The sequence below is a fragment of the Fulvia fulva genome, chromosome 2 (genome assembly GCF_020509005.1).
Source record: "Fulvia fulva chromosome 2, complete sequence".
In the NCBI taxonomy this organism is placed as follows: Eukaryota; Fungi; Ascomycota; class Dothideomycetes; order Mycosphaerellales; family Mycosphaerellaceae; genus Fulvia; species Fulvia fulva.
Window position 1 is genome coordinate 4,906,131 of NC_063013.1, and position 16,836 is coordinate 4,922,966.

General features: G+C 46.8%; 3 protein-coding genes across 3 annotated transcripts; all 3 read left to right on the forward strand.

The window, feature by feature from the left end:
- Positions 1-556: 556 nt before the first annotated feature.
- On the forward strand, positions 557-3,121 carry CLAFUR5_03364 (uncharacterized protein; the record flags this gene model as incomplete). The annotated part of the gene is made up of 1 exon (XM_047902512.1): positions 557-3,121. One exon carries the CDS (start codon positions 557-559, stop codon positions 3,119-3,121), a length of 2,565 nt encoding a protein of 854 aa, XP_047758736.1.
- Positions 3,122-3,545: 424 nt separating this feature from the next.
- On the forward strand, positions 3,546-4,730 carry CLAFUR5_03365 (uncharacterized protein; the record flags this gene model as incomplete). The annotated part of the gene is made up of 1 exon (XM_047902513.1): positions 3,546-4,730. The coding sequence occupies one exon, from the start codon at positions 3,546-3,548 to the stop codon at positions 4,728-4,730; it is 1,185 nt and encodes a 394-aa protein (XP_047758737.1).
- A 621-nt stretch (positions 4,731-5,351) lies between these two features.
- CLAFUR5_03366 (uncharacterized protein) lies at positions 5,352-7,271 on the forward strand (the record flags this gene model as incomplete). The annotated part of the gene is made up of 5 exons (XM_047902514.1): positions 5,352-5,596; positions 5,648-5,809; positions 5,866-6,173; positions 6,236-6,737; positions 6,788-7,271. The coding sequence occupies 5 exons, from the start codon at positions 5,352-5,354 to the stop codon at positions 7,269-7,271; spliced, it is 1,701 nt and encodes a 566-aa protein (XP_047758653.1).
- Between the last annotated feature and the right edge of the window lie 9,565 nt (positions 7,272-16,836).

The window sequence follows — 16,836 nt, forward strand, 5'->3', positions numbered from 1 at the left end:
GCTTCGTCATAACACGCGGGTTCGTACATGTACATGTAGGTTTCGAGTACTGTACTGCTTCTCAGCTGTTGCTACTACATCGCGATTGCACTCATTCATTGTCCTCTCACCGTCTATCACAAACGTCAATATCGCAGCTCCACCACTGCGCCTATCCTACAACTAGTTCGACGACCATCTCGCGACTGCATTGCACATATAATCCGAGTCGCGGGTCGAGTCGGTCGCGGGGACTTCGCGAGCTGCAGTGTCGCCATTCGGTATCTACCATCACCACCAAGAAAGCGTGCAGGACGCGCATCTCTCCATTGATCGGAGCCTGCATGACATTCACGCCGCCGAACAAGCCACGCGTGCGCCATTAAGCCATCACTTGTCTCTCTGAGACACAAGAGCGGCCGCCGCCTTCGCAGCTGGAGCTCACTTCTGGCGCGAAGCACCTCACCAACTCCGAACACAACATCCAATGCACCACAAACTCTACAACCACCAATCGCACGCGATATAGCACCTCTAATGCAGTCTATCACCTCACTCTGGACCGGCTAGCGTTATCATGTCTGCGGCGACGAATGCGTCACAAGACAGGCAGCCAACCTCGCCAAAATGGACCCGGAGCAAGAAAGATCAGGAGGATCTCGATGCCATAGATGCTGCGGTCGTGCGCATGCAGAAAGTCACCAGAGCCGATCCATACATTCTGAGCATACCGCAAGATGTGGAACCGTATAGACACTCCTACAAGGCGCAAATCGAACAATGGCGCTACTACACTCCATTCAAGATTGATGATCGTGAGGACGAGAGTATTCAATATCAGACTTTTGTCTATCACGAGCCCGGCACAGATATGTGGGAGCTGCGAAACAACCGCGCTGAAGAGGCGTCCACGAACGAGACTGCCGATAAGACGAGGCCTGGAACTGGCGCGAACACTCCAAATGGCGCGCCGAAGAAGAAGATCAGCCTGCTTGACTACAAGAAGAACAAATCAGGCGGGACTACCACCCCCGAGCTCAAGGGTGCAAAAGGTGCTGATGCGCCAGCAAGGCAGCCAGCTGTGAAGGGGCCCATTGAGCGGGTCAAGGCCGAGGATGACGAGATACTTGCTACAGTAGCTGAGGTTGAGAGTGAAGGAACTGCGGCGGTGAAAGATACGCTTAGACCGCAGAACGAGCTGAAGCGCAAGAGGGAGCAAGAAACAACGAAGCCGAAGCATGAGCAGGAGCTGAAGAAGGCGGAGGTGAAGGTGAATGGGGACACACCTGCTGCGAAGAAAGCGAAGACTTCAGATGTCACTCCCTCGAAACAGCAGAAGCCCGATACTGCGCGGCGGAAAGATGAAACGACTTCACGGGCGCCCGTCAGGACGAAGAAGGAAAGCCAGGCGCAGGAGACCAGTCTGCCACCGCGATTATCGCCACTACAGCCACCTGGCATGCCAGAAAGACTTTCCCCACTGCAGACAATGGTACCAGAGGAACCGCCTGCAAAGATCTCGTCTATGAAGATACTGTCGCCAACCATTCCCGGCAATGTGGCGAAGGCATTAGAAGCTCGTTCATCCGCATCCAACTCTACGACGAAGAAGAACGACAAGCTGACGCCTCTGAAGAAGGCTGAGGTTGTAACGAAACACAAGTCACCCGTGCCACGCAATGGCTTTCGTGCTACATCCAGCTCACCTGCTGTGCGTTCAGACGTCGAGGAGAAAGGTCGAGCAAAGACTTCTGCGCCGCGCGCGAAAAGCCCGGAGCATTCGCAGAGTGACGATGCTGCTACGAATATCACGGTTTCTACCAAGAAGCTGAAGCCACCAGCCAAGGCAAGTTTGATGGTCAAGATCAAATACAAGAAGGCGCGGCGAGACGACATCGCACGGATCTTGAAGATGCGACCCAGACCTGACAAGAGCATGTCTGCGCAGCACGCACTTGTTTCATCCACAGAAGCTGCGAAGGCGCCTGTCAAGACAGTGGGGGCTTCGAAACTCAACGGCGAGCAGAAAGACGCGACCCCTGCCAAGGGCGTAGCTCAGAAGGTAGGACCTGCTAAAAAGGACAAGATCGAGAAGAAAGATCAAAGGCCGGTGCAACCTCAGGAGGAGAAGCGACCAGCTGCAGAGAAACGGCCACTTCCCGAAGACACGAACGGCGAATCCGCTGCGAAACGAAAGAAGACAGATCAGTCAAACACGCGAAAGGCACCTTCGACACCAGCGCAACGCGAACTTGACTCGCAATTCCAGCCTAAATCTGGACCTCAAGCAACGCCGAGCACACGCAAAGGTCTGCTTTCCACATCGATGCAGCGTTCACAGTCTCAGGACAGCAATGGCAATCATGCTACTCCTCCGGAGCTATCGAATACGCCTGGTAATAGTGGGCAAGTGAACGGAACGTCTAACAGGCCACCTTCTAGCCAGCCTGTCAAGACGGAAGCGCAGGTGGCCTGGGAGACCGAGCAGAAACGTTTGGAGACCATGGGCAGAGACCTTAAGCGGGCTGCCAGCTCTCTCCTCAATACTGAGAACTCGAGTCAAAGGGACAAGAAGGTTGCGGCGGCCCAGACCGTGGAGTCTCTGATTTGCTACCTTCTAGCTTTCACTTGCGCTGACGAGTCCAGCTTGGCTGCCAATCCAAAGCGTCCTGCACAACACAGGAATTGGCAGAGCCTCACTGGCCTCTACCATCTGACCAAGCGTTCCTGCCTGGCATACGCTCCACTTCGCGGCGTAACGGCAGGTCTGGGTTTGTCGTACAGTTCAAGGATCCTCGCAATCAGTGCCGAACGTCCAAAGGACAATGCCCATCCTGCCATACCCCTTGAGGTGCTTCAAGAAGCCATCATGGTACAGGAGAAGGCAGGTCGCTTGTGGGAGGATGAGTTTCCTGACGTGAAGGCTATTGAGACGATGTTTCCATCTGCCTGGCGGGCACATTCAGAGAAAGCCCTCAACAGCGAGGTATTGAAGCCAAGCGCCCTTGCTGGACCATACAAGTTGCCAATTCTGCTCTCGACCAAGCCATACTTGGCTGCCAGGGCTGGATACGCGATGTTGAAGGAGTGGACCGTGAAGGAGAATCTTCAATACACCTTCCAGCTGGAGCTCACTGCTTGAGCTCCTGAGCCAGGAATGTGACTCTGTATGATGGGAGGGCTTGAGAAGGCGTTTGTATTATGACTAGCTGCCAATGACACGGCAGCATGGGTTGGACTATAGGGATGGTAGGCAATGGCTGGGACGGCGTTTTGCTTTCATTGCTTCAGGCAATTGATACCCCAGTAGCGACAGTACTGCCAACAGCGCGTACGTTGGAGGAAGAGTACAGGACCAGACATATGTGTTCTTAGTATATCAGAGAGACGACATTAGCCACGACGGCATCTTTGACGATCGTATTACTGTCTTTCTCTTCGCGCCGCGAACCTTTCACTGGCACAGACCAGCACCACCGGTTAAATGATTCAACCTTGAATCTGCTGCACAGTCAGCACTTTATCTTTATCTCACAGTCCTTTCTTCCACATTTCTTCCACAGGCAATGTCATCGCGGCCACTCCGTCTCGGTCAGTCATTGATCAGAAACACACGATACACACGCTGCCAACAGCGATTAAGCTGTGTACCCTTCTCACAATGCACGCGATTACATGAAACCGCCTCAACAGGCAAAACCACACCGATCACTCCATCCCACGACGCCCACCAGCATCAACAACAAGACCAACCAGAGAAACGCTCCTTCGCCCTCCCCGCCCTCGCCCTCTTCGCGCTCGCCATCCCCCTCGGCTGGTACCTCATCCCAAATCAATACCAATCGGGCCTCGCCTCCCGGCACGAATTCGTCAAATACACCCTCATAGCAAAAGAGCCCGTCTCCTCTACATCTTCCATCTTCACACTCAGACCGACCGCCGGGGTAGCATTGGACCTCTACGACCCTTCCCTCGAACGCGCTCTTACGTCTGTGGAGTTTAAGCAGCCGCAGTTGCAGATTGCGAGGAGCTACACGTTACTGCCGCAGGCGCGGGGACAGCATGAGGATGAGGTGAGGTTTTTGATAAGGCGGGAGGAGAGGGGGGAGGTTAGTGGGTTTTTGCATCGAGTACCGGTGGCGGGTGAGGCCGAGGTGAGGGGCGTGAAGGGAGAATACAAGGTGCCGGAGGATGTGAGGAATGTGGTGTTCCTTGCGGGTGGAACGGGCATTGCGCCGGCGTTGCAGGTTTGTGATTTGGTTGCGGAGGGAGAGGGGAGAGTGCATGTAATGTGGGCGACGAGGAGGAGGGAGGAGTGTGCGGGTGGACGGAGTAATACTGTGCAAGAGAAGAAGGGATGGTCCTGGTTCGGGTGGGCGAGCAAGACGGAGGAGAAACAGGTCGTGGACAGCGAGCAAGAGCAGGGCGTGCTGGTGCGCATGTTGGAGGACGTGAAGGAGGAGGCTAGAGTGGAGGATGGGCAAAGCAGCAGGATCATGGTGGATTACTACGTTGACGAGGAGGGTACATATATCAAGCCAGAGGATGTCAAGACGGTACTTGACAAGCTGAGACATACTGGTGATGGAGAGACTCACGGCCGAAATGTTCTGATTGTCTCTGGGCCCGAAGGCTTCGTCAACTACTGGGCAGGACCGAAGCAGTGGATGAATGGTTGCGAGGTTCAAGGACCGGTTCGAGGAGTACTGGCTACATTGAATCTGGACGATTGGGCTGTCTTCAAGCTATGATCCAGGCGGCCGTGCATGTCACTTGCAGTTCGCCACAAGCAAGCTCTGTTCCTCTACCCAGATCGACAGAACTTGAAACGATGCTACGCGCATAAGACTTCTTCATACCATAGCAGCAGCGCTAGTATCGTCGGAATGTGCGAGAGGAAAGCTGTGGTACGATTGCGTGAAGACGCTGAAGCTCAACTGACCCTGGCAGTAGCAAGATTTGACACCACGACACGCATTAGCCAGCAAGCACTGGCAAGCAGCAACGACAAATCGCTTGAGCAGTCCGAGCTCGCGCCATGGCGCAAGGGCAGGTTGCGATATCGGTATATTCGCCTCGACACAACAACAAAGACCACACGCGTTGAGGTGGACACGTTGTAGCAGAGCAGGATTTAGGTGGAAGTGCAACGACATTTTGCCGCAATACGCGTGCGTACCTGAGTGGGAAGTTCTGCTCCGGTGGACATCAATGGCGGTATTCCGCGATGGCGCACGCTAACGCATTAGGCGATCACTGCTTAAGTCATCCTTGCCGACGGCAGTGAAACCGATCTGCCGATAACTGCTCATCTGCAACATCTTTCTTCGATGTCTGAGGTGTCAATGTAAACTGTCCTTTGCCCATCAGCAATGCCTGGCTCCAAAGACGATGAGAAGAGCGCACCAACCACTAGAAGCGCAATGCCAAGTGTCGGTGGCGAAGGCATCGATGAAATGGCCGCCATTGAGCCGGTCCAGACGAACAACGTACGACCGGCGTGCTTCAAGAATACTGCACAGGAAGTCCTCTTTGTGTTGACTGCCACCATGGCGATTGGCATGACCAGCTTCTTGGCAGGCTCGGTCACTGTCATTTCATCCTTTGTTGTACGAGAGTTAGTCAATGCGAATGAGTTGCAGAATGTATATACTAATAGTTCCAACAGTCTAATGATGACCACAGCACAAATCACTTGGATCTCGTCCGCTAGCTCACTCAGCAGTGGTGCCTTCCTTCTGTTCTTCGGGAGAGTCGCTGACATGTTTGGACGAAAATCAATGTTTGTTGGCTCTCTCTTCCTGTTCTCGGTCTTCTGCCTGGCTGCTGGGTTCTCCAAGGATGCCATTACCATCGACGTATCAATGAAGTGCTCGGTCTGTTCAGTGCATCTGCTGTTCTGCCTGCAGTCGGCCTTCTTGGAGTTATCTATGAGAAGCCAAGCAGTCGGAAGAATGCTGCCTTCGCTTGCTTCTCTGCAGGCAATCCACTCGGCTTCGTATTTGGCACCATCTTCGGTGGCATCGCTACGAGTCTCTTCGGCTGGCGTGCATCGTTCTGGCTGTTGGCGATCGTCTTCCTGGTCTTTACGGTCATCGCTATTGTGACCGTGCCCAAGGATTTCACAGCGAAAGAGCTACTGACCTGGGAGACGATAAAGCGCTTTGACTTCCTTGGTACTGCTCTCACAATAGGTGGCATTGGCATGTTCTCCGCAGCATTGTGTCTGGGTGATACCGCTGCGAACGGTTGCAAGACGCCTACGCTGTAGCGATGCTTCTGTTCGCCGTCAATACCGTCTATGACAGCTATTGGACCTTCTACTTCCCGGCACTCACGATCATGGTCGTTGGTGCGGACTTGGAGTTCAACGTGGCGAACGTGTATGTCATGTCCTCGATGCCGCCAAGTCAACAGAGCACCGCTGGTGGGATCTTCCAGAGAGTTACCAGACTTTGCTCGACGATTGGGCTGGGAGTTGCAACTGCGGTGTTCGGCTCTTTAGAACATGAGCCAAGTCTCTCGAGCTATTGGGACCGGCCTACGCAACCGTACTCGGCGACCTTCTGGACCTGCTTTGCGGCGGCTGCTGTGAGTATTGGGCTTGTACCGTTGATGACCATTGGAACACAGGGCGGCAAGCAGCAGAAGCGCCAGAGTGGTGGGGAACTCGCTGGTGTTAGTGAACGAATCGATGAGAAAGATGCTGGATCCATGAAAGGTGAAGCCATGGTTGCACAGGCCTTGCCCGTCCAAGGGTGAAGATACAGCTACTGCTTACGTGTTTTGGTGAACATATGCAATTAAGTTTGGCTATCCGAGTATGCACGGACGGCTTCAAACTGAAGGACTTCTCGATTTCACACAAAGTTGATGTGGCAAACACCACACTTTCGAGGCGCATACTCGACCTTTACGTCCACAGCGACCAAAGATCCGCCGCTTTCACAATCCTCGATCTTGACCCAACGAGCAGCCAACACTTGATGAGGCTCGCCAGCAGTCAGAAGCATCATCAGCCTGCCAAGCCGACAGGACAAGCAACACTACCATCTTCTCCGACCATGAGGTTCTCCGACCTCTTCCAGTACCACAGGTACGCCAACTATGGGCCGGCGCGACCGAGAGTCCCGCCTCCTGTTCATGCACCTCGCGCTCCTGTCCCACTTATCTCTGGTCCTCTTGAGCCAATCGCGCCGCCGCCTCAGTGTGCCTTTGCACGACTAGCGACGACCTCATCACCACCAGGCTACAACGCTACAGCCGCGGTCCCTCGAGCCGACACCACTTAAGTTGAGCTCAAAGTCGACGCCGGCACGGGTGCGTTGCCACGCAACAGATCAACTTATCGGTGGTCAGACCGCATCAACCTAGGCTCCGAAATCATCATTATCTACAAGGCCAACACCCTTGCCGATGTGCACCGCCACATAATGGCTATCTTCTCGGTCGCGATTGAGGCTGCTGTTCAGGGTCCGAGGGAGGCGAGGTATTTCGTGTATTGGGAGCTAGTGTATAGGACCAAACAGCATAGGCTAGCGATCGTTCCGCGCAACTGGAGTCTAGTGATAGATCTGCTGTTTACGTAGGCGGCTTACTTAGGGGAGGACTTTGCGAGGAGGTGTTGGATTAAGGTGCATTCATGTACCGCGGTAGGACAGTCGCCCTTATAAGGACGAGTGTTGAGGGACGCTGCAGGTTGGAAGTGAGAACGATGCAAGTGTCACGAGACAGCCCTTTCACTCACTGCCCCGCGACACATCGACGTCATCGGCCGCACCTCCGCGCGCTAGCGTCCTTCCGATTTCTCTATCTATTCGACTTCTCTTAGACCTCTTAGATAGCTCGCGTAACTATATATATCTTAACCCGATTATGTTATAGCCCCCTCGCCCGTAATAGTTAGTTACGCCTTAAAAAGTAGAGAGCTAAACTCTACGTAAGTACGATACTAATACCGAGCGACTTGGTCGTAAGTACGATACCGATACCGAGCGACTAAGTCGTAAGTACGATACGACCGAGTCGCGAAATACTAAGCTAGTATAGCCGACGACGAACGCTCTTATCTATCCTTAAGGACTAGTAACCGTACGACTAGCGCCTTACGTACGAGATTAGAACTACGTCTAATAGCCGAATAGCTAAAGAACCTAAACGATTTAAGAACCTAGAAAGCGCTAGATTTAATACTTAGAGGTAATAATATATCGGGTATATATCTAGACCGTACGTCTCGGATATAGTTAGCTAGGCTAAGTATTAAAGCGCCACATATTCTAGGCTATCTTTAGCCAGCTTTAGCCAAAGGGGGGGGGCCATAAAAAGCTTAAACTTTGTTTCTTAGTATAAGGAAGCGGTAGCGAAGGGGGAGGGGGGAGTATATAATAACGATAATACGGATTACTACTACCGCTACAACGATAAGATAGTTACTACCTATACGAGTACTTATGTTTTATACGTGCTTTACGCTATCTTTGCCCTCCTCTTAGAATGTCGTATTCCGCCGAACGACTACCCGCTAGTACCTACCTACGTAGGGTACCTCGTTATACGAGCCCGCTATTGACTACCCTACGACCGACTATACTTATCTACCTACGATTTAGTGTTAGTTAGAGAGGGTGCTAGTCTATATAATAGAGCCGAAGGCGGGGCTACCTTTAATAAGAGTAGTCTAATATAGGCGCGGGCCTATACCTTTAAAAAGAATATACCTCTAGGTATAGGAGATATAGTTATAATAAGAGCTATATATATACTCGCGGTATATATTAGTCACGCGCCTACCTATACGTCATTAGTACGGAAAAACGTCTCTAGCGGTATATATATTAACGGGGTACTAATAGAATACTAGCTACGGGCGTATACGCGCGAAAACCGATTACGGGCGTATATACGTAAAACGGGCCTATATAGGCATTATAGTACGGAAGTCCCGTATAGGAAGCTCTTTCTATAGGAGAGCGTACGCGGGTATACCTTTAGTACTAAGGACTTATCGGTATCGGGTTATATAACCCTAACTACTACGGGCCGTAAAAAGGTAATACCGGGACGGCTATACGGAAATTACGGGCTTATAGATATATAAGCAAGAGGCTTAGGCGGATAGTAATATTACTCTCGAAGGGCTACGGCGAGTTTAGTAGTTTTATCTAGTATTTATAGGCAATCCTAGCTTTACTTCTTACAAATTTTATAAAACGGATTTACCGATAGTAGGGGCCGGTAAAATAAAGATAATTTAGTATTGAATAGGAAAGAAGAGAGTAGGGGAAAAGAATGAATATATAGATAGATAGATATTTCATTAAGCTGTTATAGTGCCCTTTAGCCTAGATAGCTATACTATCTTGTTTTCGTATATATAGAGGGGAAACCGTATTAGTAAAAACCCCTCCTCCTTCCCGCCTGTCTTTTCCCCCTCGTTGTCGTCTTAGATTTCCCTTATTAAGGGTACGCTAGTATTATAGGCCTGCCCTAATGACTACCCTATCTACAACCCCCCTAGCTTCCGCCTCTTATCTATCTACTCCTCCGTCTCGCTAGCGAGGCTAAACTACTAGAGGTATCCCTACTATAGTATCTACCGAGAGATTCGGCGAATGTTACCTTTGTCTCTAATAATTGACTTATAGTCTCTCCTCTCTACTTAGTACCTCTAATTTCCCCTACTAGTCGCCTACTACGGGCATCGTAGTAGTATATATTCTAGGTTTTACGATAGGTAGCTACACTAGTAGGCTAGGCTTTAGATATCTAGTATACGTCTTCTAAGTAGGTAGGCCCTTAATCTAATATATTCGGACCTAATTTAGATCGCTATACTTGCTTCGGCCCTTATTAGGTCCCTATATAGCTAGTAATTATGTCTCTAGAAGGCTCGGAGTACTATCGGGCCTATTATCTTAGGGTGCTTCCTTTTCTAGTCCTACTCCTATAGGTAGCTCGCTATCTATTCCGCTAGACTTTAGGTCTTAGCCTTACTCCCGCCGGCCTAGCGAGTCCTACGCTCCTCCTCTTTTCGTACTAGCTATTCGGTACTTGTCTATACGGCCGTAAAGGTAGAAAGGTCATCCTCTTTTTAGCTTGTCCTATGTCCGGCCACTCTCCGGTAGCGGCTTTCTATCTTATTCTTTACCTCCTAGATTATAGTTTATACTAGGTAATCTATCGTCTTTACCGCGTATTAAATTCTTATTCCCCGGATGTACTAGCCGATTAGTAGTATTCCTGTCTCTACTTCTACCGTACTTATTAATGTTGTCTTATATACGCCTAGTATCCTACGTAGGTTACCTATCTATATCCTATTTAGGGGTTACTCTATCCGTTTCGGGATCGGCTTGCCTACGCCTCCTATTCCCTAAATCTATACCCCGTATAATATAGCTAGTCTAACGATCGCCTTATATATTATCCTTACCTTATCGAATATTACTCTCTATATAGACGCCGTAAGCCTCTTTATCGAGGCTTCGTTAACTTATACTCGACTCTAGGCTTTCTTAATCTATACGTTCTAGCTTAGCTTCGGGTCGAGCTAGATCCCTAGTACTCGTAGCTCTACTAATAGCTTAGTCTTATAGCCTTAGATTCTTACCGCCGCCTTTATATTATAGTATGTTCTCGCTTTACTAAAGTATATAAGCTAGTATTTTTTAGGGGCCAACCGGGCGCTATACTTCTTTACCTACTCCTCGTATTTCTTATACCTATCTTCTAGGAGGCGACAGTTCTCCTCTATCGAGTCTAACTAGGCTAGAATGTTTATATTATCTACGAATCCTAATACTAAGGTTTACGGAGAGGTAAGTAGGGGGATTAGATTAGACATAAATATTAGAAATAGGATAGGGGAGAGAGTAGATCCCTAAGGTATTCTAGCCTCTACCTTTACCGGGTCGGACGTATACCTCCCTAGGACTAGGTATATCGTCCGTTCCTAGAAAAAGGAGTAGACGAACGTCGTTACCTACTAGGGGATACCTTTCTGTTATAGGATATATATTAGCCTTTATTATAAGACGTTATCGAAGGCTCCTACGATGTCGAGGGATAGTAAGGACGCCGCTCGGTTCCTACCGTAGTACTAGAGGGTCTAAATTTTCTCCGTTATTAGCTCTATTACTATTAGTATCGATCGCTAGCTTCTTCCCCCTATCTATATTACTAAGAGTACGTAGTTGTCCTCGGCTAGCTACGTAAGTCTCTAGGCCACTATCTTCTCTAGAACCTTCCCTATCGTGTTTAGAAGTACGATTAGCGTATATGATTTAAGCTAAGTATAGTCCTCCTTCTATAGCTTACGTATTACTACTACTATAGACTCTCTATACGGCTTCGAGTAATACCCTAGCCGTAGGTACGTAGTAAATAGGTTTATAAGGCTCGGCGCGATCTCTTCTCTTTACTCTTTTAGTAGTAGGTTTAGTATCCTGTCTAGGCCTAGAGCTTTCCGTCCTTTTAGCTTACTTATAACTCCTATTACTATATTAGAGCTAACCGCCTAATCTATATCTAGGGGTTCCGGGTATATACTCGGGTCGATATCCGTAAGGTCTACCTCTACTTACGTCGAAAAGAAATAGTCGGCTAATACTTTTGCCTTGCCCTAGGGCGTAGTCTAGGCAATCCCTTCGCGGTCTACGATTAGAGGGAAGTAAGGGGTTCGTTACTCTTTAGGTAGTCGTACCTATTTAGCTAGTCTCTATATCTGTTCCGGGTTTTCTATAACGAGCCCGATTGTTACTCTCTAGTTCTATAGCTTATCGCGTCTTATCTATACCTTCTTCTCTTATATCGCGCGACAGTATTACTCCTACGTCTCTTAGGTATACTCCTTCGTCTACTATCGCCTTGCCCTTCTAGCCTCCTTTACCTTTATAGAGTATTTAGGGGTCTAGAAGGCCTTCTACTTTTCTAAGGGCCGGAGTAACGGCGTATATTATTCCGCTACTTACTATATAACCGAGGTAATCTGTTCCGCTACTTAATCTAGCTAAGCTGTCGTCTCGAGTTCTCTATACTATAGTATATTCGCTATTAGGAAGCCTCTTATATTGTCCTAGCGTGCCTTCTTCTAGTTACGGCGTAGTTCGCTTACTAGCTCCTCTATCGCCTTCACCCCTAGCGTCGTTTAAATAGAGATATAGTCTAAGGAGGCCTCTAGCGCGTAGTTCGGTCGGCATTAGACTAGTCTCTCTTTAAGTTCTCGTAATAGAAAGTATAGGTCGATTATACTTATACTTATACGGGCCTTCTACGTCTCTATTCCCTTTAGTATTACTAAGGCCATTCCGTAGCGTACGGTTATATCTAGTAGCTTTCCCCCTAGAAACGTATACGGGGGAGTGAATTCGAGTCCCTACTATAGGTAGTAGAGGTTAAAGTCGCCGAGGAGTACTTACTTCGTATCTTAGCTTAGGGTCTACTCTAGGTAGGCGAGGGTTCCTAGTTCCCTACTCGTCCGACCCCGCGGTAGCGGGTTATAAACGTTATAGATCTAGATAGAGCCTTATGTCGTGTCGATCTAGATTAATATTATATCTTCTAGGTTGTCCTACTACGGTAGTATAACCTTCTACGACTTAAGGTCTATAGTCTTTCTTATATATATATATATATATCCTCGGGATAACGCCTCGTTAGCCCGCGATTACGGTATAGTATCTCCGGTCATTATAAGTAGCTAGGAGTCCTACGTAGGGGTCGATCTATAGTTCCTATACCGTAATAACGTAGTACCGTAGCGGGCCTAGCTCTTATAGAAAGTAGCGCTAGACCTTGTCCCTACTTTTGTTTACGTTATACTATACGATAGTAATATTACCGTATAGTATTATTCGTTATCCGTAAGGTCTATTTCCGTACTAACCTACTATATCTCCTAAGCCTATATCCCGCTAATCGGCTAGCCCTAGGGCCGCTAGGGCGCCCTAAAGATTCGAGTTTAGCCTAGTTCGTTAGTAGTCCGGTTAAGGTGTCGAGGCCTACCGGGAGGTAGATACGTTTAAGGTTAGGTTCCCTTATTCATCTCTTCTACCCTCTTCCTCTTACTCGGCTCGAAGCCCTTATATACGGTAGGTCCCTCCTACTATTATAAGGGGTACCTAGCTAGTATAGAGATCCTTACTTATCTCGCTCGTTCTTATACTACTATTCTAGCTAGGTATTAGTTTAAATACGCTAGGTACCTTCTACCGTAGTATATATACCTACTCTCCTTTTTTAGGCATTCCCTTCCCTAGTATAGGCCTACGTAGTAAGGACACCTTAGGGTCTTCTCCCCGTATTTTAGGGCTATATAACCGTACTGTTAGTATTAGAAGCATTATAGTACCCTATAGCTACTCTAATAGATCTCCGTGTCTATTCTCTCGTAGTTCTAGAATAGCCTATTATCTAGTATCTAAGTAGATTGCTCGTCTTGATAAGAGCTGTCGAATAGATAGTCCTCGTCGATATTCCGCTCGAAGTTTCTCTCTCGTTATTGGGCGAAACGTTTGTAATATTGATCGGCGCTTTATAAGAGTCTTAACTTGTCGTTTAAGCTTAGAGTTATAAGCTCTAAGAAGCGTATCCTCTTATAGTATTACTTCGCCGCCTTTTATAAGCTAAGAAAAGCTATTATAAGCTGTTTTAGAGTTGCTTAGTATAGTATCGTTTATAAGCTTAGATTACGACGTAAACTCCTTCGAATTACTCGGAGTTTAAGACTACTATAATGTCGTCTAAGGAGGGGGTAGTCCTAGCGGGGTTCGTAGGCGTATATTAAGGCAATTAAGTACTACTTACGCGTTAATAGGAACTAACTCTATAGCCTTAAAGGCCTTCTTATAGTTTAACGCGGTAAATACGTCGAAAAACGCGTCTTTAAACGCCGGAAGGAAGGTTTCTTTATTAATATAGAAGACGCGCTAACGTACTAGGTCCCGTACGCGTTATAAGTACTTGAGCTTTAACGGCGTAAAACAAACTATATTAAGAGGCTATAGGATATACGACGAATACGCCGGTATATAGAGCGTAAGGATCTTATAGTCTAGATAGTAGTTCTTAAAACCCTAGTTTAAATAGCTCTTATAGCCGTCAAAAATAAGTAACCTATAGCTACTTATAGAACGCGCCTCTATATACGCGTTAAAGTGCTTTAACTACTCGAGGCTAAGTACGTTATTTATCTATCTATTCTCGGAGACCGTAAGCTTCTAATTCCGCGTTATGTCTACCTCTTCCTACTATACTAAAATATAGACGCGTCCTTTATAGATAATAAAGGGCGGGGTCGAGTAGCTAGCGGTATAGATGCTCTAAATAACTATAACCTACTCTCTATTACTAGGCTAAGTAGCCGTAGGGCGAGAGCGTCGTTCTAAGCTAGTAACGACTTTTATAGAGCTAATTACGCCTATTTAAAAGCCCGTCTTATCGAAGTTATAGATATCCTCGTTATATATACTATACTTAGTAATCGTCTCTTATATAAGCTTAAACTAGGCGCTTATAACTTCTAGCCCTTCCTAGAGTATTCTCTAACGGTCCTTCGCTCGGTTAAAGGCCGTTTTAAGCTCGATAGAGCGCGAAACGAATCTCTCTACCTAGTTCTTACCTACTAGATCCGCGTCGTGTTTATCGAGTAGCTTATCCGCTATATCTACTACCTCGCTAAGGGTAGGCGCGAATCCTCGCAAATCGAGGTCGAGGATATATCGAACAATTGTCTATTCTTCGGTTAACGTAAGTTTATACTAGAGAGGGCGAGTATCGACGCGAGGAGTGTTTCCGTAGTACCGGCTAGTTAGTATCGAATAAGGTACGTAATATACTATAGCTACGCGTAGGAGACTCGGGAATTAGCCCTAATAATAGGAAGAGAGGGAAGAGTAATTCTGCCTTCTTTATTAGACGATTAACGTGCTTTACTACCGAGCGGGCTATACTACCGAGCGGGCTACTTTTACTAAGAACTATACTACTTCTACTTTAATTACGACGGTATCTTAACACGACGACATCCTATAGAATCGTTACTAGAAGGACAGTTCCTCTTTAGATTCTTGGCTATCTAGCGAGTCTACTTAATAGGTACGTACGTTATACTCCGACTCGCTATATCGCTTATAGCGTCGTAGCCTTAGTACTAGCCGAATACTATCTAGCGACTCTCTACTTACTTCCTACCTCCTAGTATCCTCTAGAGGTATTAATTACGACGCCTTATCAAAGGTTAGAGACCCTCTTGACTAAATGTACTTGCGCTTTCGTACTTTCTACTATATAAGGGCCTCGTTAGACTTACGTAGCTTACTAATCTCGCTTCGTATAAGAGCTATCTAATACGCTATCTCTCTACTCCCTCTCTATCGCCCTATTAAACGACCTTCCTCTTTCTACTACGCCTTTCTAAACCCGTAACGACGCTCTAAGACGTAATAATACCTATTATAAACCCTATCTCGTCGAAGTTATAGGTGTCCTAGTTAAGGATACTATACTTCTCCTTTATATTACGTATAAGTAAGAACTACTTCTCGATAACGTCGAGATCTTCTATCAGGGCTCGCTAACGATCGTATCTACGTGTTATATAAACCTTTAGCTCACGATACCGCCTAATAAACCTGTCTATCTAATTAAGACTAGCGGGCTTAAGACCCTTCTCTTATAGTAATAAATCGGCTATTACTCGTATACTAGCCTTTAATAGCGGGAAACCTCTAAGATCTAGCTCGAGTATATACTTAAGTATCACCCTCTCTTCTAGCTCTATAAGCTTCTTCGAATTAGGCTCGTAGTCACCCCGAGGAGGTCGTCTATTCAATCGATACCCTAGTATAGTTCGAGACGCGTCGTATACCTTTATAGTAAGTCGATTCGTGATTATCGCGTCGCGTTTCGTGGCCTAGACAGCTAAGGTTAGTTTGGCCTCGTTTAAAGATAATATACGCTATAATAGTAGTTATATAGCTATATCTATAGAAGTGATATAGTTCTTAGTAAAAGTGGCCCGCTTAGTAGTATAGCCCGCTCGGTAGTAAAGTACGTTATATATTATATTATTAAGATATAGTATAATAATTAAGAAGTTAGTCGTACTAAGACAGAATTCCTAGCTTACTAGTGTTCCTAGCTTACTAGTACTTTACGTTAGTATTATTATATAATATCGGGAAGAGGAAATAAAGATAGAAAGGTTGTTAAATAGGTACGGATTAACAGTAGCGGAGTGGAGTAAGAGATCAATCTTTAACTAACTAATTGTACGAGTATATAGCAATATATTAGGAACTAATAGATTAATTGTGTTAGATGTCTATCTAAGCTAAAGGGGAGAGAAGGTATCTCCCTATAAGCTAAGTTATCGTAGATACCTTAGGCTACTAGATCACTTCCTAATTGTTAACTCCCTTTGAGATAATACATCTTAATACTCCTACTTATCTCGTATAGGAGGTTATAGTCTACTTACTTCCTATTAATAGTACTTAGACCTTTTTATGATAATTTAAGCTAGCTTAGAAACCTCTAGAAGTATAGACTAGTCTTTAGTTTTATAAACCCGTCTATAACTATCTTAGAGGTTAGGGTGTACTTAACAGCAATAAGCCTCCTCTACTAAAGTTTTCTAATAGCGTTATAGGCAATATTAATGTGCTTCGACTTGTTATAAATATATATATCTTTTACTAGAGTATAGGCAGCTTGATTATGACCTCTTAATTGAACTAGTCTTAAATTTAATACAGTCTCCTAGTTTCTAGTGATTCTTAGTTAATAGGAACAGTCTCCTACTAACTCTAGACAATCTATTTCTCTTAGTAGTGAAGCTAGGAATTAGGACTGCTT